General features: G+C 52.7%; 1 protein-coding gene across 1 annotated transcript in view; it reads right to left on the bottom strand.

Annotated features, from left to right (window-relative positions):
* The window catches only part of SEMA3G (semaphorin 3G), a 67,140-nt gene extending 64,914 nt beyond the window's left edge, over positions 1-2,226 (bottom strand). Inside the window, exon 1 of the mRNA XM_034775571.1 lies at positions 1,939-2,226. Coding sequence (XP_034631462.1) covers positions 1,939-2,053 — 115 coding nt within the window. The 5' untranslated portion in view covers positions 2,054-2,226. The remainder of the gene's footprint in view (positions 1-1,938) is intronic.
* Between the last annotated feature and the right edge of the window lie 24,838 nt (positions 2,227-27,064).

Genomic DNA, 27,064 nt, shown 5'->3' with positions numbered 1-27,064 from the left:
ATGGCCACAGCTTCACTGCTATTGTTACTGGATCAAAGCTGGATCAAAGCTAGCTGGAGTATCTACAAGTGCTGCATGCAGTGCAAACATGCCCTGAAAGCCACCACCTCCCCTTTTACACTAAGCACCTGCTCTGAATTTCAAGGTGTTCCCTCACCCACGCAGGACAGGAACAGCCCCAAACCCTCCAGCTACCCACTGTCCTGTTAGCTGCAGCTGTATGCAGTCTTGCAAACTGATCACTGCATTGTGGGTCCCCAGGGACCCATCACACGCATAGTCTCACCCAGGGGATGAAGAAGGAGGAGGGACCAAGGCTGGTGGCGCTCATGTTAGCCAGGTTGGGGGATCGTTTCTAAGCAGGATCCCTTCATTTAGGCATTAATCCTGGCCCGGCACCATTCCATCCCAGCAGGGCAGAGAGAGGGAGTCTCGCAGGTAACACAGACGTGCAGGGTAGCAGACACTCTCCCCGCAGACGGCTACAATCTCGGTTGGCCTATGGCTGCTCGGTTAGCCATTGAGATAGATCCCTGTGCAGTCTGGGGACAAGCAAAGCCTGGCAGTGCCTGGGGGCAGGTGGGGCCACTACCCTCCCTGTTTGAGCCACTGCCCGCTGCTACGAAATGAGAGAATGACATTTCCTAGCATGTGGGGGGGCGCGACCACCCCTCAAGTCATTGAAGGAACTCCCTTCTTTTTCCCATCCCAACCACACGAGGGGCAGCAGACTACCAGGGGGCAGTGAGGGCAAATGGGGCAGACCATTTATAAATCTTATTAGAGCATAAGCTTTCATGGGCTACAGCCCACTTCTTCGGGTGCATATGCATATGCATCCCAAGAAGTGGGCTGTAGTCCACGAAAGCTTATGCTCTAATAAATTTGTTAGTCTCTAAGGTGCCACAAGTACTCCTGTTCTTTTTGCGGATACAGACTAACACAGCTGCTACTCTGAAACCTGTCATTTATAAATCTTAACACTCCCCAACACACACACACACTCACCCCCCGCTGTAAGTGCCATGTGTCACACTCGCGCAGGATGCTCTGCAGTTCCATGGGGCACCGAGAGTTTGAATACACACATGCAGTGCACATATCGGTACAGCCACAGGGTCATGGGGGCTAATTTGTCAGGCATCCAGTGTACACCCAGAGGGAGGAGTGAAGGAGTTAATTGCCAGCACTCCCACTCTGCCCGCAGCAGATCTCAGTGTAATTGAGCTGAGAAGGGGTTATGAGAGCCCGGGGACACCACAGTGAAATGTATACCCTTGCTCGTACCCACACCACCTCACACCTGCCCAGTTGTTCATGATCACCTCTCTGCACACAAACCCATCCCCACATCCAGCAGGCGCCAGAAATCACCCCTCCCTATCCACCAATACCTCCTCCCTGTCCCCAACACACTGGAGATCGCGCCGATCAGGTCAGCGCATGCCCCAACACTTGTTCAGACCCAGGCATAAGCACATGAAGCCAGCAAGTGCCAAGTCAAAAGTGGGAGAAGAGCCAGGGGGCAGCCCAGTACAGCTTTCAGGTTTAAATCCTCAACACCATCCCCAGAGAGAGAACGTGCAGCAGCTCCCAGCAATACAGCTCCATAAGCATTATTACCTTTGCAAGAGAGACAAGGCGGGGGAAGGTAATATCTCATATTGGACCAACTTCTCCTGGTGAGAGAGACAAGCTGTCGAGCTTCGAGCGCTCTTCTTCGGGTCTGGGGAAGACAGTGCCTGCCCCACCTTGTCTCTCTAATAGGGTGACCAGACAGCAAGTGTGAAAAATCGAGACAGGGGGTAGGGAGGCAATAGGTGCCTATATAAGAAAAAGCCCCCAAAATCAGGACTGTCCCTATAAAATCGGGACATCTGGTCACCCTACTCTCTAATATCCTGGAACCATCATACCTACACCACCCCTGCAAATTACCTTTATAAGACAGGCGGAGTCTGGGCACGCTCCCCTTGGTCCCTTGGCAGCTGGCAAAGAGATTCCAAAAGAGCCACCAGGTTGCCAGGAGCTGGGAGAGGCAGCTCTGCTCCATGCTCACTTGCTGCTCCGCTCTTCCTTTCGAGGCTCCCCTGGCCTTTAACTCAATGGGATTCCTTTCCGACCTCCCCACTGCAACGCCTTCCAGGGAGAGACAGCTGCGAAGATCCCAGCTGGCCAATATGTGCTCATGCAGCCTTCCCCACCCCGCCTCTCCCCAGCCCGCCTGCCACAAGCAGCTGGCTCCAAGGAGTCTACTGGGAAGTTTTATACAGGCAGGGCTCCACCCAGCTCCTTGCAAGGAGACTGACTGCCACAGAGCAAGAGATGGGGGAGACCCGCCTTTCCAAGGACTTCCCCAGCAGCTGCAGCTCACTGGGATTGAATTCTCTGCGGCTTCTGTGTGCTCTCCCCTACCGAGCTGGCAGAGGCAGCGGGGTTAGTCAGTCACTGCTGGAATGCCACTGAAACCTGCACAGTTACACCAGAGATGGATTTGGTCTTTGGCATGGAGGGGAATAAAATGAAAGGCAGATTTCTTCCCTAATCTCCTCCAGTATTGGCCCATCAGCCAACCCGCAACCCGGCAGCAGCCTGCCTTCCCTCCCGCAGGCCCAAGAAGACACATTTCTTCCTTTAAAAGGAAGTAGACAGCAGGGCAAAAAGAATGAGTCGGTGTGGGGTGGGGGGTGTCAGCCAATTTCCCCCTGGAAGCTTATCCTGTGCTGATCATGGCTGCCAAGAGGCTGAAAGGATCCCAAGGCCTGACCTACCCACTCATGCCTAGAACGGGTGCCTCCAGGACAGGGATCTAGTGACTTGCAGGAGGCAGGTTTTATTGCCAACGCTCATGCTGTCCCTGACTTGTGAATCACTCCCGGGCTGCTAATTCAGCTCCAAGCACTATATTAAGGGACAAAAAATAAATATCTAATGCTGCTCAGTCCGCTAGCTTGTCTGTCTGGGTTAGCTTTTGTACCGCCCCCATCCTAGCAACAGGTGGATATCCCGCTCGATCAGAGAGCGGCACCGTGCCGGTATTAAAGAAATGGGAAAGGTTCTGTCTAAGGTATTTAATATGGCCCCCCTCATTGCAGTCTCTGAACACCTCACATTCTTTATGGCCTTGGGCCCTGTGAGGCAGGGCAGGGCTGTTACCTCCATTTTACAACTGGGAAACTGAGTCACAGAGAGACTAAGTGACTTACCTGAGGTCACCCAGGACATCTGTGCCAGAGCAGGGAATTGATCGTGGGTTTTCCAAGTGGCAGGCTAGGGCCCTAACCACTGGACCACCCTTCAACTAGCCCAGCTTTGCCATTGATTCTTAATTGTAAAGTACAGTCTTTCCATGCTCGCAGCATCATCTTGTGCAAGTGACTAGAGCCACCATTTTCCAAAGGAGTCTCTGGCGGCTGGGGATATCTCCATTTTGGAGTGCCCAATACGAGATACATGGGGCCCGGGTGGTTTTCACAGGAGCTGACAACTCACCGCTCCAGCTGAAGTCAATGTGCTAAGGAGGCATTTTACAAACAGAGGCAGAGAGATCCAAAGAACAAGGCAGGTGAAGGGCCGTGGGATCCGGATACGACATACACACTGTGGTCAAGTTGTTACATTTCCACCGCTGCCAACCCCAAGTGTTCAAAAATCATGAGCAACATCACGAGATTGAGTTAAAAATCACAAGAACTACAACGAAGTTGGGGTCGTTTTCTTTGCCTTCCAGGCGCACACAGATCACATTTTCAAGCTTTGCTCCACAGCCAAGGGCTAGAAACTTACTTTTTTTTATTTAGATGAAAACTGAGATTCCCTCGTAACCCCATGACTCCAGGATCTGAAGCTCTAAGAAAAAACACTACATACAACAAGACTCGCATAAAAACCTAACAGCTAGCAACACTGCCTTTCTCCCCAAGCACTATAAATTACCCACTCCTTAAATCCCCTTCTCTTTGTCAACATTCCACCATTTGGCCACCTCATCTCTCAAATAATCCCTCGCTTCTATTCCAGCATCCATATGTCCATCCCTCCAAACAGTCAGCCTTTCCTCTACATAAATCGCTCAGCATTAAATGAAACAAACCAGTAGATGACTGAGTCAGCTAGTTTCTTGCAAGCTTTGAGTATGCAGATATTTTCAAACCTTACTATGAAAAGAAAAGATTTCATATTTGAGGATGTTTCTCTCCCCCATGACATTGAATATATTCTTCCTATATCAAAAACGTCCCCAGCAAGGCTATAAAACCGAACACAGCCACAGTCTTGTGCTAGTGTAGGAGAAATCCAAAGTGAAACTGATTCAAAACAGAATATGAAACTGACCAGCTTAGTTCCAACCTCCAACCTGGTGAAGTGCAAATAGTAAACAAACAGCATTGCCAGGGAAAGTAAAGGAAAGTTTAAATTTCCTTCCTGTTTTCATCAGCTCTGATGTGCTAACTAGGAATACAGATCTGAAGCATTTTGAAAATGATTTATAATTGGGGGTATGTCCTTGAATTCCTTGGTAAGGATGGGCAGGTAGCATACATGGTCCCACTCTATAAGGGAGTCAAACGTAAGCTTTTAACATCAGATACCTGCAGCCCAAGCTGGGCACCAGGATAAACATGGCCCGATCATTAGAGATGCTGACTTCAGGGAGGCAGTGGAATGCATGCACCCTTGGAAAATTAAGCCATCTGTTCAGGAGTTCAAGCCCCCAGTGCTCTGCAGCTTGGCAGTCCCTTGTCCCAGTGCAGCATGGAGGTAACACACTACAGGGCTCATTCTCATTTTACACTGAGGCCACTTTCAATGAGTGTCACTGTAATTCTTGCCCACTTTAAGGCACCTTCACCTTGCCAGAGGATTTATGGGGCCCTACGCAGTATTATTAAACTGGTGCCCCTACGCTGGCACAACTGGTGCCCCTGTGAATACAGCCCTTGCCTTCTGCCTAGTAAGGAGACTGCAGCGGGCGCTGGGTGTGCAGGAGCCAACCCGCTCTTACCTGCTGTCCCGGTCATAGGTGTGGACTCCGTGGGTGGGTGCTCTGGGGCTAAAGCACCCATGGGGAAAATTTAGTGGGTGAGCACCCACCGGCGCCAAGTTCCCCCCTTCTTCCCCCTCCCCATGCATGTCTTGCGCACCTGGTGGCCCCGCACTTACCAATTCCTCCCCCTGCTTCTCAGCACTGCCAGAGTGCCATGAACAGCTGATTCATGGCATTCAAGCTCCAGGAGGGAGAGGGAGGAGTGGGGACGAGGTGTGCTCGTGGGAGGAGGCAGGGAAGAGGCGGGGTGTGGGTGAAGCAGGGGCGGAAAGAGGCAGGGAGGGGGTTTGGAGGAAGGGGTGGAGTGGGGACAGGGCCTGGAGTGGAGCCGGGAGCTCGAGCACCCCCTAGCAAGATGAGAAGTCGGCGCCTTTGGTCCCGGTGGTGCCCCAAATTTTCAGGTGCTCTACGCAGCCGCGTATGCTGCGTATGCCTATGGACGGCCCTGTGTAACCTGGGTGGACTGTCTCATTCTAGTATAAGTGGCCTCTTTCTGCTATAGCTTGTATGGCTTGGGAAATGGCTGAAACTGTACTGAAAAAGGCCTTTCCTAAACTGAATGAATGTCTACACCGGGTGCTATACTGGCATGGCGGCATTGGTGTCCCTTTCCCTCCCGTCTGTTCTGGGCATTCCCCAGTCACTGAGTTGGGAATGCTCTAAGCAGTATGGGGGAGATGAGATGAGATCTGGAACATCCCTGAGATCTCACCTTGGAAAGGGTTTCTGAGATACAGAAGTGCTGGGTTTGTTCACCCCTGTTTTAAAATTATCCATGTGGTGAAGGCAGGGGATTGGGACTCCTGGGATTTATCCTCAGTTCTGCTCCTGACTCTTTGTGAGGCCTTCGTCACCTCTGTGCCTCAGTTTCCCCACTCATGAAAGTGGGATCAATAATACCAGCCTCAAGTCTAGTTCATTAACATCAGTAAAGGGCTAAGAGGCCCTGAGATGGCAGATGCTCTGGGGCAAAGGGTTACTATAATGGTTTTCATTTGAATTAGACACAACCCAAACCTCAGAGCCCCGCCCCCTGAAACCTGTCCAGGGCCCCTTTGGCAGTCCAGCTACCTGCCCACTCATCCAGGATTCATTCCCCACCATGCGGTGCCAGGGCTGCTGGGATCCCAGCTCTCATCTGCATCCTTTCAGGACTGGAAGAGAGGGGAAGCACTTTCACCAGCTGGCAGAGCTGGCAGAGGGAGCCAAGGAGGGCTGCATGCAATCAATTACCACGGGGGAGTATAGGAGGGGGTGCTAATTGAATCCAATTAGTTCAGGGCTTGTCTCAGAAGCCCAGGGGAGGAGTCTGGGAAGATGCAAAAGGCAGAGGCCTTGCCTTCAGGCTGGGCAGAGCAGTGGGGAAGTTAGAGGTGAATGAGACCTATGAGGGCATCAAAGTCCATCCTCTTTGGCCAGTGCCTAAGTGTTCTCCACAGTCCATTACGCAGCCGAGTTCGACATGTCCGCAAGCAATGGGGCTTCCAGTACTGCCCGTGGGGAGATGGCCCCACGTCGCCACCAGTCCTGGAGGGAGAGAACAGGCCAAAGCCGGCAGATCAGCCTCCTCTGTACTCTGCACAGCACAGCCCTCTGGCCAGATCTCCTGATGCAGCTGGCAAGACAGAGCTGCCAAGGAGGGGAAAGCAGTCTCCTTGGGGGCTAGGGGTAGTCTCACTCCTTGCAGCACCTCGGTGCCAAAGGACGCTTCACTTCATAGCCTCTCCCCCCAGGGGAAGCCAAGGGATTTGGCACATGCTCCGTGCCCGGCTTGCCCGCTGGGACTGCAGCAGAGAGAGCGTGGCCCAAGGGTGCTGCTTTTACATCCCGCCGCCTGGATTTCCTCCATAGCAGTGCAATTTACCCACAGCACAATGGGCAGCTTCCCCGAGTGCAACGGACACCATGCACCAGGGGAGCCGGCAGGGCCAGCTCCACAGGGCCAGGACCGCAGGCTGCTTCCTAGCACACGCAGTCAGCCAATCAAAAGAGATCCCTGCGTAGGCTGAGTGGATGGCCACATGGTTCTGCTATGCCACCACCTGCTCTCTCTCCAGGGAATGACGATTTTGGGGGAGCTGATGTCCACCCCTCTGTTTTGGTGCCTAACACCCTCCAGAGAGAGAGAGACCCCCCCAAGCTACGGTCCGAGGTAAAAGCTCATACAATGGGCCAACACTGCAGGCACAATGGTCTCATTTCTCTATTCCATCTCCCCTCCCAGCATTTCGCATCTCTTCACCAGAGCTGAACAGAAAAACTGGTGAGGGGCGGAGCCTGCATTTTTGTCCCTGTCTCTTCCCCCTTCTCTACTCCTTCTCTGACCCATCCCCTTCCTCTCCCCCCGCACCACCTCTATTCAGAGATATGAGCCCAAAGGCCAGAGCACTTGTGATCATCGAAGATTCCTTGGCATTTATCCAGCCAATCCCGCTCCCCCACCCCCCACACACACACTCTTCCCCAGGTCCTAGCCCCAATTCCAACTCAAGCAACCACCACATTGGGCCCACCTCAAAGAATTCTCCCAGTAGTTTCAATGGGAGAAGATCACTTCCTGTCCTAACCTTCTGGGTCATGTTGCAGTAGATTATTATATGTTCCACCCCAGAAGTGGCTGCATTTGGAGCTCAGTCTGCAAAGGGCCTCGTAAACCCTGGTAGCGGAATACATGAGATAACCCTCAGGGCCTTTTCCCCCCCTCGCTCATCTGCTCCGTTTTCCTCTCCTCTCTTCTTCCTCATGATGTCCTGATTTCTCTTCTTTCCTCGTTCTTTCTCCATCTTTCCTCTCTCTCTCTCTCTCTCTCTCTAGTTCTTTCTCTTTGTGCAGTCTCCCCCCCACACACACACACACCTTTTTCACTCCCTCTCCTATACCCATTTCTCACCCACCTCTCTTCATCTCCTCACTACCCAGTCTTCCCTTTCCTGGTCTCTTTTCTCTGCCCCTCCATTTTCCCCTTTCTCTCTTCTTTCCTTCTCCACCCCCATCTCTCCCTGATTGCTTGCCGAAAGCTCGGGGCAAGTTAACTAGTCCCTGCTGCCTGGCTGTGTCTGTACTCGCCCTGCCAAACCACAGCACAGAGACCCCACAAACACACATACATTCAAATCAGCCCCTCCTTTCAACAGGGCTGGAAGAGGGGAGCCCTCAGACCAGGAATTCCCCCCCCCCCAGTTTTGTGAAATAGTTACATGCAGTGTCGCCAATGTAGTGATTATTTGGAAATTTGAATTGAAATTGAAACATTAAGATACACACTTTAAAAGCATATAAAGTGTATGATAAAATATGTGTATCTGAAAAAGTATAATACATTTGGGAAGTATGAACATAGACTAGCTTCCTTATACAGCTGTTGTTTTTTATGACAATGTCAGTGCATTCATTTCGGTGATGTTGGCCAACCTAATCATTTCAAATGATGATTTGTAAACAAAGTCTAAATGAGCTCTCCCTGACAGCTAGTGATGAGCTGGGGGCTGGGGGGAAAGGCTGCAGGACCAGATTGTATTTACATTCACACCTAATCTACCTAGGTATCCAGCAAACAGAGCTGTGTTGCCCAAGTGATAGATTTTGGCTGGGGCTGGGTTACAAATCACTTGACTGCAGGAGTGTAGTGAGTCGGTGTGGCTCCCTGCCGCCCCGGAGGGGGAAGAGCCCATCCAGAGGCCGGAGTGGGTGGAGCTAGGGAGCTCTGAGCCCGCCCCTCAGAGGGTTAGGCAGCGACCTGGAAATATAAAGGCTCGCCCTCAGAGCTCAGAAAAGGCCCAGCCGCCGGAGAGACCAGACGTCTCTTGCCCAGTCCGCGACTGGGAAACCCCCACGGCCCAAGGTGGCCGCCCAGACTTGCCGAGCCTGCCCTGCACCCGCTATCCGGAGGAGCTGCCGGACCTGCCCTGCGCTCGTTACCCAGAGGAGTTGCCGGGCCTGCCGATCAACCCCTGCCCCGAAGAACCCGTGGTCCTGGATCCCCCAGAGGCCAACACCAGGACCCAGGTAGGCCCCGAGGGGGAGTGTGGAAGTAGCCCAGGGGCAGCCGACCCCAGTCTGGCTGCAGCACTGCCAGAGCCTATGTCGGTGTGTTGCGGCCAGGATCCCCACTGACAGCAGGGGGTCTTCTGCCGCTGCTAGGGCCCCAGGCTGGGACGCAGTGGAGTGGGAGGGCCTGCGTCCCCCTGCCACCCAACTTGTGGGTGGCAGACTCCCCCTCTCCCTGGCCTGAGAAGGCTGGGACCTATTGTTGCTCAGCCCTGACGGAGGGCCTGAGCCCCTGACTCAGTGTTTGCTGCTCCGCCCTGACCTAGGGCCTGGGCTAGCTACGGTTTGTACCGCTATTTGCTCAGCCCTGACTGAGGGCCAGAGCCCTGACTTAGCATTGTTGCCCTGCCCTGAGCCAGGGCCGGGCTTACCGTGTTTCTTCCGGTTACAGCAAGGGCTGCCGAGGGAGACCCCACGGCCGGACGAATTCCCCAAGCTCAACGGTGGGTAGTGAGCCGGTGTGGCTCCCCGCCGCCCCGGAAGGGTCGAGCCCCGGCAAACCATTGTACAAGGAGGTAATGAAATGTTGTTGTTCTTATTGTATGAGTAAAGGGCAGTAGAATGTACTTAGCTTGTGCTGATTGAGGGCATCAAGAGAGAGGGTGGGGACAGGTGTTTTGCTTAATGGTCTGCCTGAGTCACAAGTACTATTTGACCTGCCCCTCTCCATTGTTTAAAGACAGAGCTAATTAGGCTCCATAGATAGTCTTTTGTTTTGTTAAGTAACCACTACAGTTGAAATCACTGATAATCAGGTCTAAGTGCTTAGACCTGCTGTGGGACAGTGTTTCTGTGGAAGAGATGGCCCAGTCTGCACTAGCAGCGAGGTTCCCCCATTGAGAGCTCAGCTGAAATCACTGAGAGCTGGGTAGAACCTCAAGAGACCAACTTGCAGAGGTCACAGTGGCAGGTGGCAGCAGAAGGTGACGGCGTAGGACCATTGGCAACAGAGCAATGGAGTGAACGGTGGAACAACAAACCGTGGCCAGAGCAAACAGTGAGCAGCTGGAGGAACAAGCAAGGTGCCTTCTTGCCCCCCACCTGGGAGGTGAACTCATGTGAAAGCACCTCTGAACTCTGAGTCTCCACTGACCAAGGACAACACGGGTGAGTGTTCATGAATCTTAAGAATGCTGGGGACACAAGACAGTTCATGTGAACACACATGGCTGTGGCATCATACTTTCTATTTAAGTAAGAGATACCACACACTACAAACTGGAGGCCAGTGTTAAGTGCATTGTCACTTGTTCATCCTGAAGTTGAACACTGGTTCTGAACGAGACCAGCAAATGCTCACTATCTTTCTGCAAGAAACTCAACTGACTGGCTAGAAGCATGTGGTGCAACAGTGAAAGACTCAACAGTTGAAAAAGTGAAGAACTCTCTCACCACATTCAAAAAAGGTGAATACCTGGCTGATGAATGCACCAATGCAAATAGGCATCAAGTATTAAGTCATTGTGTACGTTATCTTGATGTCACTGGTAGGCCAGTAGATGCATTTCTAGATGTTCAAGTTACCGAAAACACATTGGCTGCATCTGTGACAACCCACATCGTAGAAGAGTTAAATGCTTGTCAATTGGACTCCAAACAGATGGCTGCTTGAACATTTGATGGAGCTGCAAACTTCTCTGGAAGACATGGTGGAGTACAAGCTTTGCTCAGAGAAAAGGGTAACCCTAATCTCTCGATACACACTGCAGAGGCCATCTACTCCACCTAGCGCTAGTACGAGCTGCAGACTCTTCAAAAGGCATTAAAAAAGCAACAAATTTAATGTCTTCATTATATTCTTTTTTCAGCAAGAGTCCAAAAATACTAAATATCTTGGAAAATATAGAAGAAACACTGGGACTGAAGTTCAAATTCATCCAACCTGGGAAAACCCTCTGGCTTTTTCATGAGCGATCCTTGGCCGTTGTCTTAAAATTACTCCAGCCATTATTACTGGCTTTGGAAAGTATCTACCAAGATGGGATGGATCTAAGTAGTGAGGCTGGTGGATTACTTTTGCTACTATGTTCAGAGAAGACTATTGCAATTCTCTCTCTCGTAAGTCTACTGTTGAAACCACTTGGGTCATTAAACAATGCCATCCAGGCATCTGCTACAACAGTAGTAGATCTTTGTCCAGGAAGAGAAGCTACCCTTGGATCAATCAGAGAGCTATCAATTGAAAAATTACTGGAAGAAGCAAAAACTTCAGTTCAGAAGTTGACTAATGAAGGCATTTATACTGACTCCTTAAATGAAGAGGACAAGAAATGTTGGTTAAGACAACTGAAAAAGTATACTGACTTGATTCTTAAAAATCTACAACAGTGACTTCTAGAGTCTACTCAACTTCTACATAGCTTTAAAACACCAACAGTTGAGTGGAGTGAGGCACTACCAGCAATGGGGCTGCCATGTGCTCAGGACAGAATAGAGAATTTGAACACAGAGTGGAATATCATACGACGAATGAATGAAGATTTGACTTCAACTTCTTTTTTATCATCACTAGTGGCTTGACCCGATCTTTGTGCTATGTTTCCTGGGATGAAAGAAGTAGGAATTCATCTCTTTCTACTCCCAGTCACACCAGCTACAGTTGAGCGTTCTTTTTCATCATTTAATAGAAAGAATTTTGTGTTCTGAAAGAAGTCGCCTTCTGCCTGATCATGTGAATGAACTAATGAGCATATCAATTGAAGGAATGGAAGTACCAGACATGCGAGAAGCCACCAAAGATGAATGCACTGCATTCAAGAAGTTTCATTAACAGAGTTGTGCAAAATTATAACAAGAAACAAAGACAGATATAGATGTTGTTGTGCTTCATAGAAGGCTTGAGTAGCCAACTTTAATTTGTGCGATGATTTTAAAACATTTATTTAAATCTAATAAAATGGTCATGAAACATTTTTCAGTTTTTACTATGGTGCCATACCTTCACAGCCCACCTTCACCCTCACAGTCTCACCCCTCATTGGCCCTCCCCTCTCCCTCCCCCGTAAATTCAAACACCTCCCCTCCCCCCGCATTTCAATTCCTGCGGAAAACACTGCCTCAGACCCCTGGGCCAGCACACACAGCCTTGCCAGCAAAGCAGATCCTCCTCTGTGGAGATGCTAAGACCTGGCCTACAGCCTCCTGCCAAGAAGCAGTTGCTGACACTCCCAGACTCCCTATGGGACTCTGGGCAAGGAAGTGTGACAGGGCTCCAAGGGCCGGGCTTGCTGAACAAGCACATAAGGAGCACGGAGCTCAGCTCTGCTGTGGTTTCCCTGGAACTGGCAGCAGAGAATTCCTGCCAACTCTAGTGCCCAGTGTACACCCCACCGCCCCACTTCGTGCATCCCTTATGCTGCCCTGGCCGGGATGGCCTCTACGGGCTGGACACTGCAGTGGTGAAGGTTTCACCTTCCAGCCCGTTGGGCTCATTCCCTGCTCTTGGCTGGTCAAGCCATCCTTGGTGTCCGTGACCCAGAGCAGAGCCACACTTCATCCTCGCAGGCTCTGGCTCAGGGCCGGGTGTTTCCGGAGCAGAGTCAGACTGTTGGGTCAGGGTTACTGAGGCCTGGACGGCCCTTGGCAAGCCCTGGGGACATGGCATGGGGACAGGGGACTGTGCTCATGGTATTGCCCCCTCCAATAGAGCAGAGCCTCATGTACTGCACTGAACCCCTGGTCCCCCTGCCCAGCCACGTCCTGAGCTCGCACAAGCTCCTCGTGTCATCACACTGCACAGACGCCCCCCCATGGCACCCCTTATTCCTGCCCCCAGAGTGTCATGCTCACAGGCCCTACATGGTACCCCCTTACACAGTGCACAGACCCCCTCCCTGTGCCATCCCCTTATTCCTACCCCCCCTCCCCAGGGCATCACACTGCACAGACCCCCTCCCTGTGCCATCCTGTTATTCCTGCCCCCCAGGCATCACCCTGCACAGACTCCTATCCCTATAGAACCCACCCCCTTATTCCTGCCTCCCCCAAGCTCAAGGCTCCTTCAGGGCATCACATTGCACAGCTCCTCTCCCCCCCACCCCCCGGGCTGCCAGTGGTTCCCTCACCGCACCAAAGGCATCGGACTCCCTATCACCACCACACAGCAGAGACCCCTGGATTGCCCAGGGCACCCCCACATCTCTCCTCCCCCAGCCTTTGCTTGCATTCACAGCCCAGGTGCAGAGTCCAGCAGCTCACTGAACCAACACAAGGCCGACAGAGGTGCCCCGCCCACGATGGCTACCAATGGCCAGAGGTGCATAGAGGGTGCAGCACATCCTGCTGTGCTGGTGGAGGGTGAACAACAGACCCTGCCACACACACCCCAGGGGTACCCTCCATTCTGCCCCCCTTTACGGTCCTGTCACTCTCCCATCATGGGGAGGCTGGTTCTGTTCACAGGGTCCTGAGGATCCCCACTCCCATTGCACCCCAGAGGGCCCCTGCCAGAGATCACTGACCCATCAGCTGGCAATGCTGGGGCGAAGCTGACCAGGACAGCAAGGACAAGGGGCCACGGCGCCTTCCGAACGGGCCAGGATCCTGTTGGGAAAAGACACACAGCCCCCTGGCCCAGAACTGGCCAGGTGTGTCCCCACCCCGTGCCTGGGAGGGTCAGGTTGGAACAGAGGTTCTGGGCAATCACACGCTTCCTAGAGACAGAGGAAGGACAACTCTCAGGTGCACAGGAGTGTAGCAAGCTGGCAGACTGGCTAGCGAGTGCCAGCTATGCACCAGGCTCTGTCCTAACCCTGAGGAACCCAGCCCTGGATGCTCCAGTCCTGACCTGAAGCCTTCCCCCCACCACACACACTCCCCCTAGAACTGCAGCCCACTCTCCCACACATGCTCCATCCTGACTTGCACTCCTTGCTACTTCAGTCCTGCCCCCCCCCCCATGGCCCTGCAGCAACACACACACCCCACATTCCAGCCCTGGGCCCCCCCGTGGCCCTGCAGTACCCCCCACATTCCAGCCCTGGGCCCCCCACATTTCAGCCTGGGGCTGCCCCTCAGCCCTGCAGTTACACCCCCCACATTCCAGCACTGACATCCCCCTCCATGTCCCTGCCAGTGCCCCTCCCTCCTGCCCTGGAACCCCAGCTGTCCCAGCCCTGGCTCTCTCCTAAGCAGACACAGCCAGTTCTGGCTCCTTCTGCATCCTGAGGTTTGGCATGTGTCAAGCCTCCACTGGGAGGCAGGGACGTGCATGAGATCAGAGCCCTCCTCTCACATATGATCTCAAGTAGGGCAAGACTCAGCTCTCAGCGGTGAAAGATCAGCCCCTTACTTCACTTAAGCCTCTGGATGGCTCCTTTTCTGGCTGGCCTGTGTTTACAGGGTGCCCTGTTTTTTCTGCAGGTGGTGGGGGCTTCCGCAGCAGTGGGTGGCTCACCAAAATTCATCTGCCTCCCCTCCCTGCTCCTACAGCACCTCCTTAATGCTGCCAGCTACAGATTCAAGCAAGGGCATGGCAGATGTAGCTTCCTGCCTTTCCTTCCAAGGAGCTCAGCTGGGAGAGCACAGGTGACCCAGATCTATGGAGTCTGCCCAGCCTAACCCCATCAACCTCCCATGCAAGAGGACATCACAGCTTACTTAACACAGGCCCTGGGCCCTCATACTGATCGCACTGGCCTTCCAGCATCCCATATAGTAGCACTGGGAACCCCAACTAGGGATCCAGGCTGGAGTGCTAGGTGCTGTACGAATCCACAGCAGAGAGACAGTCCCTGTTCCCTGCTACATCTGTCCCTCTTTGATTCCTCAGGCTCCCCTTTCCATGTCCTCACCCACTTCTGTCTTTTCCATCCTGACTTAAACATTTATCCCTGGCCAGTCTCCTAAACTCCTTCCCACAACCACTTTTCATTAAGGCAGCAGCAGAAATGGAGCCTCATCTCAGTCTCTGCCAGGCCCCCAGACTCCCACATAATCCCCTTTCCCGCAACCTGGCATTTGCTTTGTGCACTGCCAGCCCTTGCAGCTGGCATAATGGAGATGACCTTGTCTGGGTTGGCAGTGCTGCCAGGAATCCTGCCCCCGCCCCGCCCCCATTGGCCACTCGAGAGCCAGCCTCAGCCAGTTTTCTGCCATCGGCTCCCCGCCCAGTAGCTCCTTGGCTCTCACTCTCTCAGAGGCATTAGCCTAAGGAGGGGCTGCAGTGGCTTATTCCAAACAGCTGATTGTATTAATCCCACATCAGAACAAAAAAAGGAAAACACTCATCCCAGAGCATTGTGGGAGAAGTTATGCAAATTAACCCCGTGGAAGCCAGAGGCAGCCCCCTCGCTTATATTTGCGTTACAGTAGCACTGAGAGGCCACAGCTGAGATCAGGGCTCCGTCACACCAGGCACGGTACAAACAGTCATAACCCAGAAAACCTGACAGTCTAAATGGACAGAGTATTATCCCCATTCTACAGATGGGGAAACTGAGGCACAGAGCCATCAAATGACGTGCCTAGCATCATACAGGAAGTCTGTGGCAGAGGAGGGAATTGAACCAAAGTCTGCTAAGTCCCAGCCAGGGGCCCCCAACCACAAAACCATCCTTCCTCTCCTAGGTGCAGTTTCATTTCACTCACCTCCTCTAGCTGTCTGGGAAAGCGAGCTGAGCAATAACACCAGCAAAGCTCTAGCCGACAGCTCTCAAGCCCCCATCCCATTCCAATTTAATGAGCCCCTTAGTTACGGTGTATTCTATAAACACCACCGCATTATTAGAACCAGATTCATTACAAATTAGCAATTAGGTCATAAAGAGAACCTGGCTGCAGCCCGCTCCCAGGGCCCAAACACCCCCAGGCAGCAGGCAGAGCTTGGAGTCCCCTGAATGTTTGCACTGGGGCATGACGGAGTCCTGAAATACTGACCTGGCTTCCCCGGGGTATTTTGACAACAGTGGATAGGCCTCAGCAGGGGAAAGCTGGAAGACTTGGACTGTGCAATGCCAAACTGGGCATGTTTAGTCTAGAGAACAGACGGCTGAGGGGGGACACAATCACAGTCTGCAAATATATTAAGAGCTGTTACAAAGAGGATGATGATCCGCTGTTTTTTGTGTCCACTGAAGGTGGGACAAGGAGTAATGGGCTTAATCTGCAGCAAGGGAGTTAGGTTCTATATGAGGAAAAACTGTCTAACTACAAAAATAGTTCAGCTCTGGAACAGGCGTCCAAGGGAGGCTGTGAAATCCCCATCACTGGAGGGTTTTCAGAACAGTTTGGACAAACACCTGCCAGGACTGGTCTAGATTTCCTTGGCGCTGCTCTCGAGGTCCCTTCCAGCCCCGCCTTTGTCTGATTCTGTGCAAGGAAGCGCTGTCCCCAGGGCTGGGGCCTCAAACTGCCCCTGCCTAGGGCATGGGATGGCAAGAAGAACGCCCTCGCTGGAACGCATGCTGGTGCTCAAGACCGTAGGCAGTCACGGCAGCCAGCTCTCAGCTGCGTGCCTTGGCTCCATGACTGCAGGACATTTAGGAGCGCATGCTCTCCTCTGTTGCAAGGCTGGACAACCACAGACCACAAGATCAGACACATCCTCAGCAGCTGCCAGGAAAGAGTGCCAGCAGTCCTCAGGCTGCAGTCCCCCGCCCAGCCCACACCAGCCATCCCCAGGCTCAGCCTGGAGAGATCACTGGGGTTTCCCTCTGCCCCCAGTTCCAGCTCTGCTGTGGGGTTCCCTGTGTGAGGCCAACGTCGGGCGAAGCCATCAAACAATCAAAGCCCTGTTCCCAGGGCCGGCTCCAGGCACCAACGCAGCAAGCAGGTGCTTGGGGCGGCCAATGGAGAGGGGCGGCAATTCAGCAGCAGGTCCCTCTCTCCCTCTCAGAGGGAAGGTCCTGACGCCAAATTGCCGCCGAAGAACGAAGCGGCGGCAGTAGAGCTGCCGCTGAAGTGCCACCAATCGCGGCTTTCTTTTATTTTTTCTGTGGCTTGGGGTGGCAAAAACGCTGGAGCCTGTTCCCCTAGTGGGATGAATGCACTCAGGGCCTGTGTTCTCCATGGTCTCCTTTACCGCATGCTCCTGGTAAGCCACATACCAGGGCCGTTAGCATTGAGGATGGTCATGTTCAGAGGGGCTTCCCCAGCTGGCCCCACAGTGATGCCAGCTGCCCTGTGGCACAGTTACACAGGACAGATTTGGGCTCACACACAGTCCTTGGCCTTGGAGGCACGGCAAGCCCACCCCTCCGAAGTTCAGATGTTTCTCCCCTTCCAGGATTACCTAACGGGCCAGTGCCAGAGAAATGGGGGAACTGCCCACTGTTGGAGAGCCAGCCTCTTGCAGGGACTTTGGAGCAAGGGGAATGATCATAGCTGGGGCTAGATCCCAGGGCCAGGAGCAGAGAGGATCCCACAGAGCTCCTAGGGGAAAGGGTCTTTGTCCTAGACAAGTTCTGACAGGCCACAATCCTTGTAGGGCTCTTTTTGGGGCCTGTAGGATGGGCAGCCGGCCACTGGCCCACAAGGCTAGATACCGACTGGAGGCAAAAGAGAAGGAGCCTTTGACAAATGCTAACACCCTCATGATTAAAAGCACTGACCTTCTCCATCTTTGACCTCAGGGTCCCAGGAAGTTCAAAGGGCAGCACAGAGTTCCCCACAACTCAGCCGCCAGAGCAGACTCCGTTGTGACTGATGTATCGTGGGGAGGGGATTCCAGCTACTCCCCCCACACACACACTAACCTCCAAAGGGAGCCCTGTTTTCACTTTCATTTCACACCCCCAGTGAAGCAAAGCCAAGGCAGATGAATCACGCTGCAGCAGCACAGAGATCAGCCCTCTAGCACAGAGACCATTGCTATAGCCCTGACCCCAGACGGTACAGCACCCTGGCAAAGACAGCTCAGACTCAAAGGGTGGGAGCCACTGTACAGCACGGTCTTCACACTAAATAGGACCCCCACACACACACCTTCAGGAGCACTTTGCAGACACTGATGGACAATATCTCCCAGCATCCCTGTTTTCTCATCCTTCGCTTGAATGGTTCTTGGCAGCCTGTTCCATTCACTCTGCAGGGCCAGCCTACAGCAGGCTTTGTGCTTGGAAAGTGCCTGGCACATTCTGGGCACTTCCCCAAGCTGATGAAGCTGTGTATTAGGTCCTTGGGAAAGTGAGGCAGAGAGGGGAAGGGACTTGCCCATGGAGTCAGAATCGGGAGATGCTCGGGCTCTGGCACCACGCTGGCCCCATGCAGACTGGGTCCTGTGCTGCTGTGAGTTTATAGATCGCGCTTCTCTTTCCTGAGCCCAAAGATCCCGAGGCCTAAGCCAGGCAGTAGGAGGAGAGAGGTCGCTGCAGAAGCTGGCACCCCCTGAAGTTAATGACGCTCATTTCACTCCACCTTTGGGCAACTCCAGAAGGAGGAAATAATATTAGCATTGCCATGGCAACCAGCCACGTGAGGTAATCCCTTTGCCACGAGCAAAGAAAACAAGCCGCTCTCCAACTGCCCATTCTCCACCCCACTTTAACGGGGGGTCAGCAGCCGGAACGGAGGGACCCCGGTGGAACTCAGCAGGCCGCCTCGCTTGGCGCTGAGAACAACAGTGGGTCCCTGGAGCAACGCTCACTTCTCGGCTGTTCAGAGACGCTGTCCTCAGGCCGACGGGTTACGCTAACAATCAGCTTTAACAACGGAACCCTATGGACAACTATATACAAGAAACCCATGGATCACCACACTTATCTTCACAGATCCAGTAGTCACCCTGTGAAGGGACACACACTCACTCTGGTGGAGAGGAGACTAATGAACTCGTCTGGGCTATTCAAAATTAATGGTGCACCCACAGGACTTCTTCTGCCTGGAGGGTGAGGAGTTTAAAAAAGGGAAACCTGCCAAAGGAAGGGGTGGTGAGCAGGAAGAGGGCTGCTTCACTTCAGGGATTACAGACAACAAAGATAGGTCAGCTGAAAAGGAGACAGTTACAGGCTATACTAGTCTTGAAGCTGCACAGACCAGCTGTAAAGCAGTATGCCCCAAGCAGAGGGGCAGAAGGTAGGCCCCACTAAGGGGTAATAAAAATTTTTTAGGGGGGGAGGGATAGCTCAGTGGTTTGAGCATTGGCCTGCTAAACCCAGGGTTGTGAGTTCAATCCTTGAGGGGGCCACTTGGGGATCTGGGGCAAAATCAGTACTTGGTCCTGCTAGTGAAGGCAGGGGGCTGGACTCGATGACCTTGCAAGGTCCCTTCCAGTTCTAGGAGATGGGATATCTCCATTATTTTTTTTTTTTTTAAACCCTCCTCCTCCACACTGCCCTGCCACAGTGGCTTAGCGGTCTGCCCAAAACACCCCCTTTATAGTCACTCCACCCACACCCCGGCTCATCTCGACCAGGAGGCACAGAACAACCCCCTCCTCCACCGAGCTCCTCTCCTCCCCATGCCACGGACATACTCAGGCTCCCCTCCTGCCTGAAAATACAACGCGAGCTGTGTCACTCTTTTGTCCTGCCTTATGGAGGAATGGAGCCCCAAGCTGCTGTTGCACCATTAAGGCGTGGCCTTCAGATTAGTTCCCTGGGCAGGCTGATTGCATTAGCAAGGTGGTGGTGAGGCCATGGAACAATTAAACCCCATTTTATATTAGGAGGCCTTAAAGTTAGCTGGACGGGGAAGGATGGGCTAGTGGTTAGGGCAGTAGCCTAGGAGACCCAAGTTCAAGTCCCTGTTTCCCCCACCAACTTCCTAGGTGACCTTGAGCAAGTCACTTCACCTCCCTGTGTTCCCCATCTGCGCAAGGGGATAATTGCACTGTTCTGCCTTACAGGGAGGTTAGATACAATAAAGATGTGAGGTGCGATGCGGGGGCCAGATAAGGAACTGAGTTCTAACAGGGAGACAAAGGCAGCTGGGGATAGTGGAGAGAGGAGCCCAGAGCATCAGAGAAGATTTTTCCCAGGCTTCGGGTAACCATTGACAGGACAGTCCCCGAATCCCATCGCTCCTCATGGTGTGACCAACTCAGCCAGCCGAAGGCGCCATGCCAGGATGGCCTATTTCAAAGCGGTGACTCCGAGAGCGGCTGATCAGAGGAGTAACAGCTGACAATGTCTTGCTGCAGTTCAGCAACCTGGCATTGAGGGCTCACGATCAACCTCTCTGGTGAGAAGAGGGTGGCACCAGCTCAGGGTGCGAAGAAGCAGAAAGGAAACCTCAGGCCCTGCCTCACTGAATATACAGCAGGGCTGCTGCAGACCAATTCCCTGAACAATCCTGTTACTATTTGCCAGCAAGAGGCAGCCCCACTGATCTAATCAGAGACACACATGGCCCCCCGAGGCTTACTTGTGCATTACAGCATGTCGTTAGACCTGGCCTCTCCCCTCTGGCTAGATGCTGCCTTTTGCATGTCACTTCACAGACAGCCCACTGCCCACCAGAAATTAGGATGGGGGGAGCTGCAGAGTAAGGGAAATCTTCAGGTTGGGATGAAAGGCCATGAGGAGGTGAGAACAAGGCCCAGTGCATACTTAAAAATGAGATCCACCCGCCTAGCTCTGTCCTGAGTGCCCTTGCGTACCCCGGCCGTAGACGCAGCTAGCTGGATGGAGGGCTTCTTTTGTCACGCTAGCTCCTGCGGTTTGGAGAGGCAGAGCAACTACAGCAATGGGAAAACCTCTTCCATCACTGCGGAAAACACCTCTGCTACCGCATTACAGCTGCAGTGCCGTAACCGTGCCACTGTCATGCCCATAGTGTAGATTAGTATCAGGGGGTAGTATATAATGCCTGCATCTGTAACTTTCACTCTATGCATCCGAAGAAGTGAGGTTTTTACTCACGAAAGCTTATGCCCAAATAAATCTGTTAGTCTTTAAGGTGCCACCAGACTCCTTGTTGTTTTCATAGTGTAGATGTGGCTCTAACTAGTAGAGTAGCTAGGAGAAGGAGCAGGGCAATATAGCCAGTGGGATTTCACAGCACTGCTCCCATATCCACCCAGCCACCCCATCTCTGTTGAAGGAGTTGGTCAATTTTCCCTTGCTCAGCAGATGTGGAAATTTATCTGCCTGATAAATGAGGTCAGAGCAGCTGATCTAATGGTCCCTTCTGGCTTTAATCTATGAGTCTCTGCCTCCCTTTCAATACAGTGCTCACCAGACATTAATCATACAAGCCTTTATCACCTTAAAACCCAGACCCTGCAAATATTTCCCAATCTCTATAAGGCTCCAGTGATGGGTGCTATTAAAGAAAACCCTCAAACAGCTGAACTGGGCATTTCTCTCATCCCTGGGGCTGCCCGGTTAACGATAACGCCTACAAGAAATGCAACATGACAATATAGGCTGAGTCAGGACTGGAGGATCAGAGCTGAAGCCAGAGACACGGGACAGCAAGGGAAAGCCTGGGCTCTTTTGAGCTGAGTTATGCAGTTTTATGGATGAAAGGATCAGAGGGAGGAGTCATTTCTTTAACATGGGTGCACACTCTGAGCAAACATCTGAAGAAGTGAGGTTCTTACCCACGAAAGCTTATGCTCCCAATACTTCTGTTAGTCTCAAAGGTGCCACAGGACCCTCTGTTGCTTTTTACCTAAAAAGAGTCACCTGCCATCTCTCTACTCTGGCTCTAGCTCAGATCTTCCAGTCTTTCTGCCTTCATGCATCCCATCAGGCTGACAATACGACTGCTTCCTACTTTGTGATTTAATATACCTCTACCCCAATATAACGTGGTCCTCGGGAGCCAAAAAATCTTATCGCATTATAGGTGAAACCGCGATATATCGAACTTGCTTTGGCCTTCGATTGACAGACACCGATCCCCAGCTCTCTGGTCCCCAGCTAGTTGTCAGAGCTCTTACAACCCCTACCCTAGGCTGAGGGGCCAGCATGGCGGCATCTGTGACCACAGCAGGTCTGAGTTACATAGTGCTACCCCTGGGCTGTTTGCTGCAATCTCGCTCTAGGCAGGGAACAGGGAAGTCCTGTTTTCCCAGCCCTGGCAATCCCCACACGCAAGGGCTCGGTCCTGCCTCCCTACTGAGGGCTGCGCCGGCTAGCCACAGCCTTTGCTATGTAGACAGCAGGGACAGTGCGGCCTGACTCCTCGATGGGGAGCTGGGCCCTGTGGGGCGGGATGCGGGTCGGGCGGGGCGCTGCGCCAGCAGCTCCCACGTCTCTCCCATTGTGCCCTTCTGCTGTGCCCTGCCGCTGCCACCCCAGATCGCCGGTAGATGCGGGAGCCAAGTGAGGCTGGCCCTGCGGGTGGCCACTCTGGAAGCGTGTCCAACGTGGTGGCAAAATAACAAGCTCTGTGTAGGTAGAGACAGGTTCGCTCACGTGTGCCAGCTCCTTGCCGCGGGGGGCTGATGGGCTGTTACCTAGAGGACTCCACTCCCAGCCGTCTTGGGCTGGCTGGTGCATCCTGTACCTGCCCGCGCCTCTGATCGCACACTGCGGGGGGCAGAGCGGGGGGCGGGCGCTTGGCTTGTGCACTGGGAGTTGTTAGCTGAACTGTGATGCCAAGCAGCGCCGTTGTCTTTCTCTTAGCCAACGGTGGTGTAGCCCAGCCATCCAGAGCGCTGTCTTACCGCGTTATATCCAAATTCATGTTATATGAGGTTGTGTTATATCGGGGTAGAGGTGTAGTTACATTTTGTATATGGAGGGCATTTAAGAGACAGCGTTAGCCATGTTTTCACATTGGATCAGGCAATCAGAAGCTATTTATTATCCCTAACAGCTTTCTCCAAATTAAATTATTAGCTTTATTGTTAAGATGTAGGGACTAAACAAACAAACAAACAAAAACATACAGGGTGGATCTTCACCTGCACAGCTGTTTTAAAACAAAGTATTAAATTCTACTGCTGAAAAACCTCTCAGAGAAAGAGCAAACAAAACATGTTTACAGAACTTTTGCAGCCATAACATGGTGAATATAATTTGAAATAAAAGATATTTACAAAACACAGGCCCAGCCAGAATGCTGATCCTGACAGGAGATTGCAGGAGAGACTCTAGAGCTAGGAAAAGTCAAACAAACCCATCACCTTCCCCCATCCATGGATCACACTCCCCCGACCAGACCCCCCAGGGAGTTTGCACACAGGCTATGCAGCACCCACACAAGAACTGTCTGACTGCCATCCAGAGTCCAACCCCAACAGCTCATCCCGAGTGAAGCTCTAGACTTCAAGCGTCTCCAAGTTTCCAAAGCTCTTGTACTTCCCAGTTGCCGCTGGGGACTGGGCATCTTCAGTCGTCTGGGAAACATGAGCCAGTGTTGCCGTGGAACCGGAATTCAGCTGACCACTGAGCTGCTTCTCCCAGCCAACCGCATCAAACAGCATAGTGCTGAATGTTCAACCATAGCAGATAAGGGTCCCTTCACCACAGAAACCTGGCTATTAAATCCCACTCAGCACAACTTAGAATTTCCCCTTATGGCTGAGATCCTGGTATAAGCATTCACCACTGCATATTCCTGCACCACAGCTTCTGATTACAGGACCAGCTTAGGAAGAACTTGACTGGTACGTTGGCTCCTAAATCATCCCCCAGGGTGGCTGGAGAGCCCAGCAAGACCTCCAGACTTAGGGGGTTGGGGCAGTGGAGTGGCGCGGTTGGCCTCTGGGATGTGACTCAGGAGACCACAGCAGGCCCAGAGCTGCTCAGAGTAGCTTTCCCTCCTGGCCCCATAACCCAACTGCATTTGCATCCTCGGGCCAGCAAGCAGCCAACCTGAGCGTGTGCAGCGGTGGCCTGAGTGAAATGCAGGAGAGATTGAATCCAGAACCCATGTCCGCCGGCTGGGCTCCACCCACTGCAGGGCACCTACACACGAAATGACAATACATGGGAGCCTTAGTTTACCCTCTTTGCTCCTCCACCTTCTTCCTCCAGCACTGAGAGCCGCCTCAACAGCATGGCTCAGATCAGCGTCGTTCGCATTGCCCCCATTCTTCCTGCTCAGCTAGCCCCCCCATTTAATCTCCCAGTGAGCCCAATTGCTCCTGCCACGTGCATCTGGTGACCCAGAATTACCTGGCAGGGTGGCCCACAAGCCTGGATCACTCATAGACTCAGACTTTAAGGTCAGAAGGGACCATTATGATCATCTGGTCTGACCCCCTGCATGCTGCAGGCCATAAAACCGTCCCTACCCCTTCCCTGGACTCTGCTGTTGAAGTCCCCAATCCTGTTTTAGGTGACTTCAATCGGCAGAAACCCTCCTGCTAGAGATCCCTGCCCTATGCTGCGGAGGAAGGCGAAAAACCTCCAGAGGCTCAGCCAATCTGCCCTGGAGGAAAATTCCTTCCCGACCCCAAATATGGCGATCAGTAAGACCCCGAGCATATAGGCAAGAGTCTCCAGCCTGACCCCTGTCAGCCATTATACAATTTACCTACCATTTCTTGGTTTTCCTTGACTACTATGTTTTACCATTAAACCATTCCCTCCATAAATTTATCTAACTTAATCTTAAAACCAGACAGGTCCGTCGCCCCCACCGTTTCCCTCGGAAGGCCGTTCCAATATTTCACCCCTCTGACGGTCAGAAACCTTCGTCTAATTTCAAGCCTGAACCTCCCCACGGCCAGTTTATATCCATTCGTTCTCGTATCCACATTAGTACTAAGCTGGAATAATTCTTCTCCCTCCCTCGTATTAATCCCTCTAATATATTTAAAGATAGCAATCATATCCCCCCTCAGCCTTCGCTTTGTCAGACTAAACAACCCAAGCTCCTCTAGTCTCTTTTCATACGACAGGTTTTCCATTCCTATGATCATCCTAGTGGCCCTTCTCTGCACCCGTTCCAGTTTGAGTTCATCTTTTTTAAACATAGGAGACCAGAACTGCACACAGTACTCCAAATGAGGTCTCACCAGCGCCTTGTACAACGGAAGCAGGACCTCCTTATCCCTACTAGATATACCTCGCCTAATGCATCCCAAGACAGCATTGGCTTTTTTCACCGCCACGTCGCATTGTCGACTCATAGTCATCCTGCGGTCTACTAGGACCCCTAGGTCCTTCTCCTCTTCCGTTACTTCTAACCAATGCGTCCCCATCTTGTAACTAAAATTTTTATTAGTCATCCCCAAATGCATCACCTTACACTTTTTACTATTAAATTTCATCCTATTCCTGATACTCCAATTCACAAGCTCGTTCAAGTCTCCCTGCAGGATATCCCTATCCTCCTCCGAATTTACAACGCCTCCCACCTTCGTATCATCCGCAAACTTTATCAGCCCACTCCTCCAGGTCCTCAACTGGGACATTGTAATAAGGTTACAAAAGAGCCTGTTTCCCCAGCTCTATGGGGAAGGAATCTGCATATTAAGCCAGCCTCTATACTCCCTCCACCACCCCAGCCAACTGTCCAAGTGACCCTCACAGCCATGGCGTGAGGGAATCATCCATTGTCCACGTTCACTCACTCTCGTGACTCCCATCAATAGGCCTCCAGCCTCTCCTGGGGTGGAGCCGAATTCCTTCATCATCTTCATACGATCTTGGGCTCCCAGACTAGGCCCTCAAGCTCTGGCCTGGGGAAAGCACCTTCTGGGAGGAGAGGGGCAATTCATTCTCCACATTGCTTAGTCATTGACTCCCCTCTACCACCAAGGAGGAGTCTCATCCAAATGATTTGGACAATGCTTGCCAGGGACTGATCTGAGAACTGCCAGACTCGCTGCACTGATTGTTAGTACTGGCACTGGGCACAGCCTAAGCCCAGTCCTAGCTTGGGACTCACCACTCCTCCCTTCCTGCCTGAATTCGGGGACGATGGGCCCAGCAGCCGTTTCAGGATCCCCTTCTCCCTGCCAGCTCCCCACAGCCTTGTCTCAGATACTGGCCAAGCCTGAGCCAGCAGGAAGGACAGCCCATGCTGGCTGGGAGGGCGTCAGTGTCAGCTTTCTCCTCGCCGCATGTTACAGGCTCCGAGTCTGGCTGAGCCACACTGGGCCTTATGTGGGCTTGCAGCAGGGGGATTTACAAAGAGAAGACTGCTGAGCAACCTGCCAATCCAGGAAATGCAGCTTCTGATGGGAGCTACGGTCCTTCGCCCAGCTCAGCTGGGGGTGCAAAGCTACATCTCGGGGGAAAGGGCTGAGAGCACCCCAACATAAATGTTAAACTGCCATCAGGAAAGCACCCAAGCCTTTACTTATAGGGCTAATGCTAGAGGCAAGCAACCTCAGCCAAGGCTAATGCATCTCCCCTGGAGGTAAGCACACAAACAAGCCTTGGGAGCAACTAGTCTCCAAGTGGGCACCCACTCCGCTTGCTGTCTGTCTTGAATCACATGCAGCCAGCAGGATCAAATCCAGGCTGGGCTGAGGTGAGGGAGGAATCGATGCCTCCTCTGGCAGCAGACCTGAGCCTCACCCTAATGTATATTTCTACTGAAGCATAGGAAGGTCAGGAGCAGGTCTGGGTTACCTCAGGAGCAGCAGGGGGAAGAGAGGCCTAGAGGGAAAGGAGCAAGGTAGGGACCAAGCCAAGACAGCAAGGCTGGCAGACAAAGGATCTAGGGACGGGTAACCAAGGGCAAGGGTTGAGAACGAGGACAGGAAAACAGACTGGGGCCCAGTCACGAGCGAGGGTTAGTGAAGATGAAAAAGCAAATATTGTGCTCTCATGAGAAAGGTCCAATTCTTAATCATCACCCGTATATTGGTAGCATCCAAGAGCCCCAGACCATCACTGTGCCAGGCACTGTACAAACCCAGACTGAGGAGCCAGGCCCTGCCCCAAAGAGCAATGCGGCCATAGAGTAGCCATGAGCTGAAGCGGGGACGGCGGCATCCAGGAAAGCCTGACAGTGCTCGGTCACAGAGTGCCATCACTGCTGTCCCCCGCACTGAGCTGCATCTGACATGTGACAAGTCGGGTATTTCGGCTCTGCCTTTGGGTAGTGGCTGCTGCACCTCGATGCTGGACGCTGACCGCTGAGACGGGCCAGCCTGAGCCTGAATGAGACTACACTCCAAAC

The sequence above is a fragment of the Trachemys scripta genome, chromosome 7 (genome assembly GCF_013100865.1).
Source record: "Trachemys scripta elegans isolate TJP31775 chromosome 7, CAS_Tse_1.0, whole genome shotgun sequence".
NCBI lineage: Eukaryota > Metazoa > Chordata > Testudines > Emydidae > Trachemys > Trachemys scripta.
This window is presented reverse-complemented; position numbering and strand designations above follow the sequence as displayed.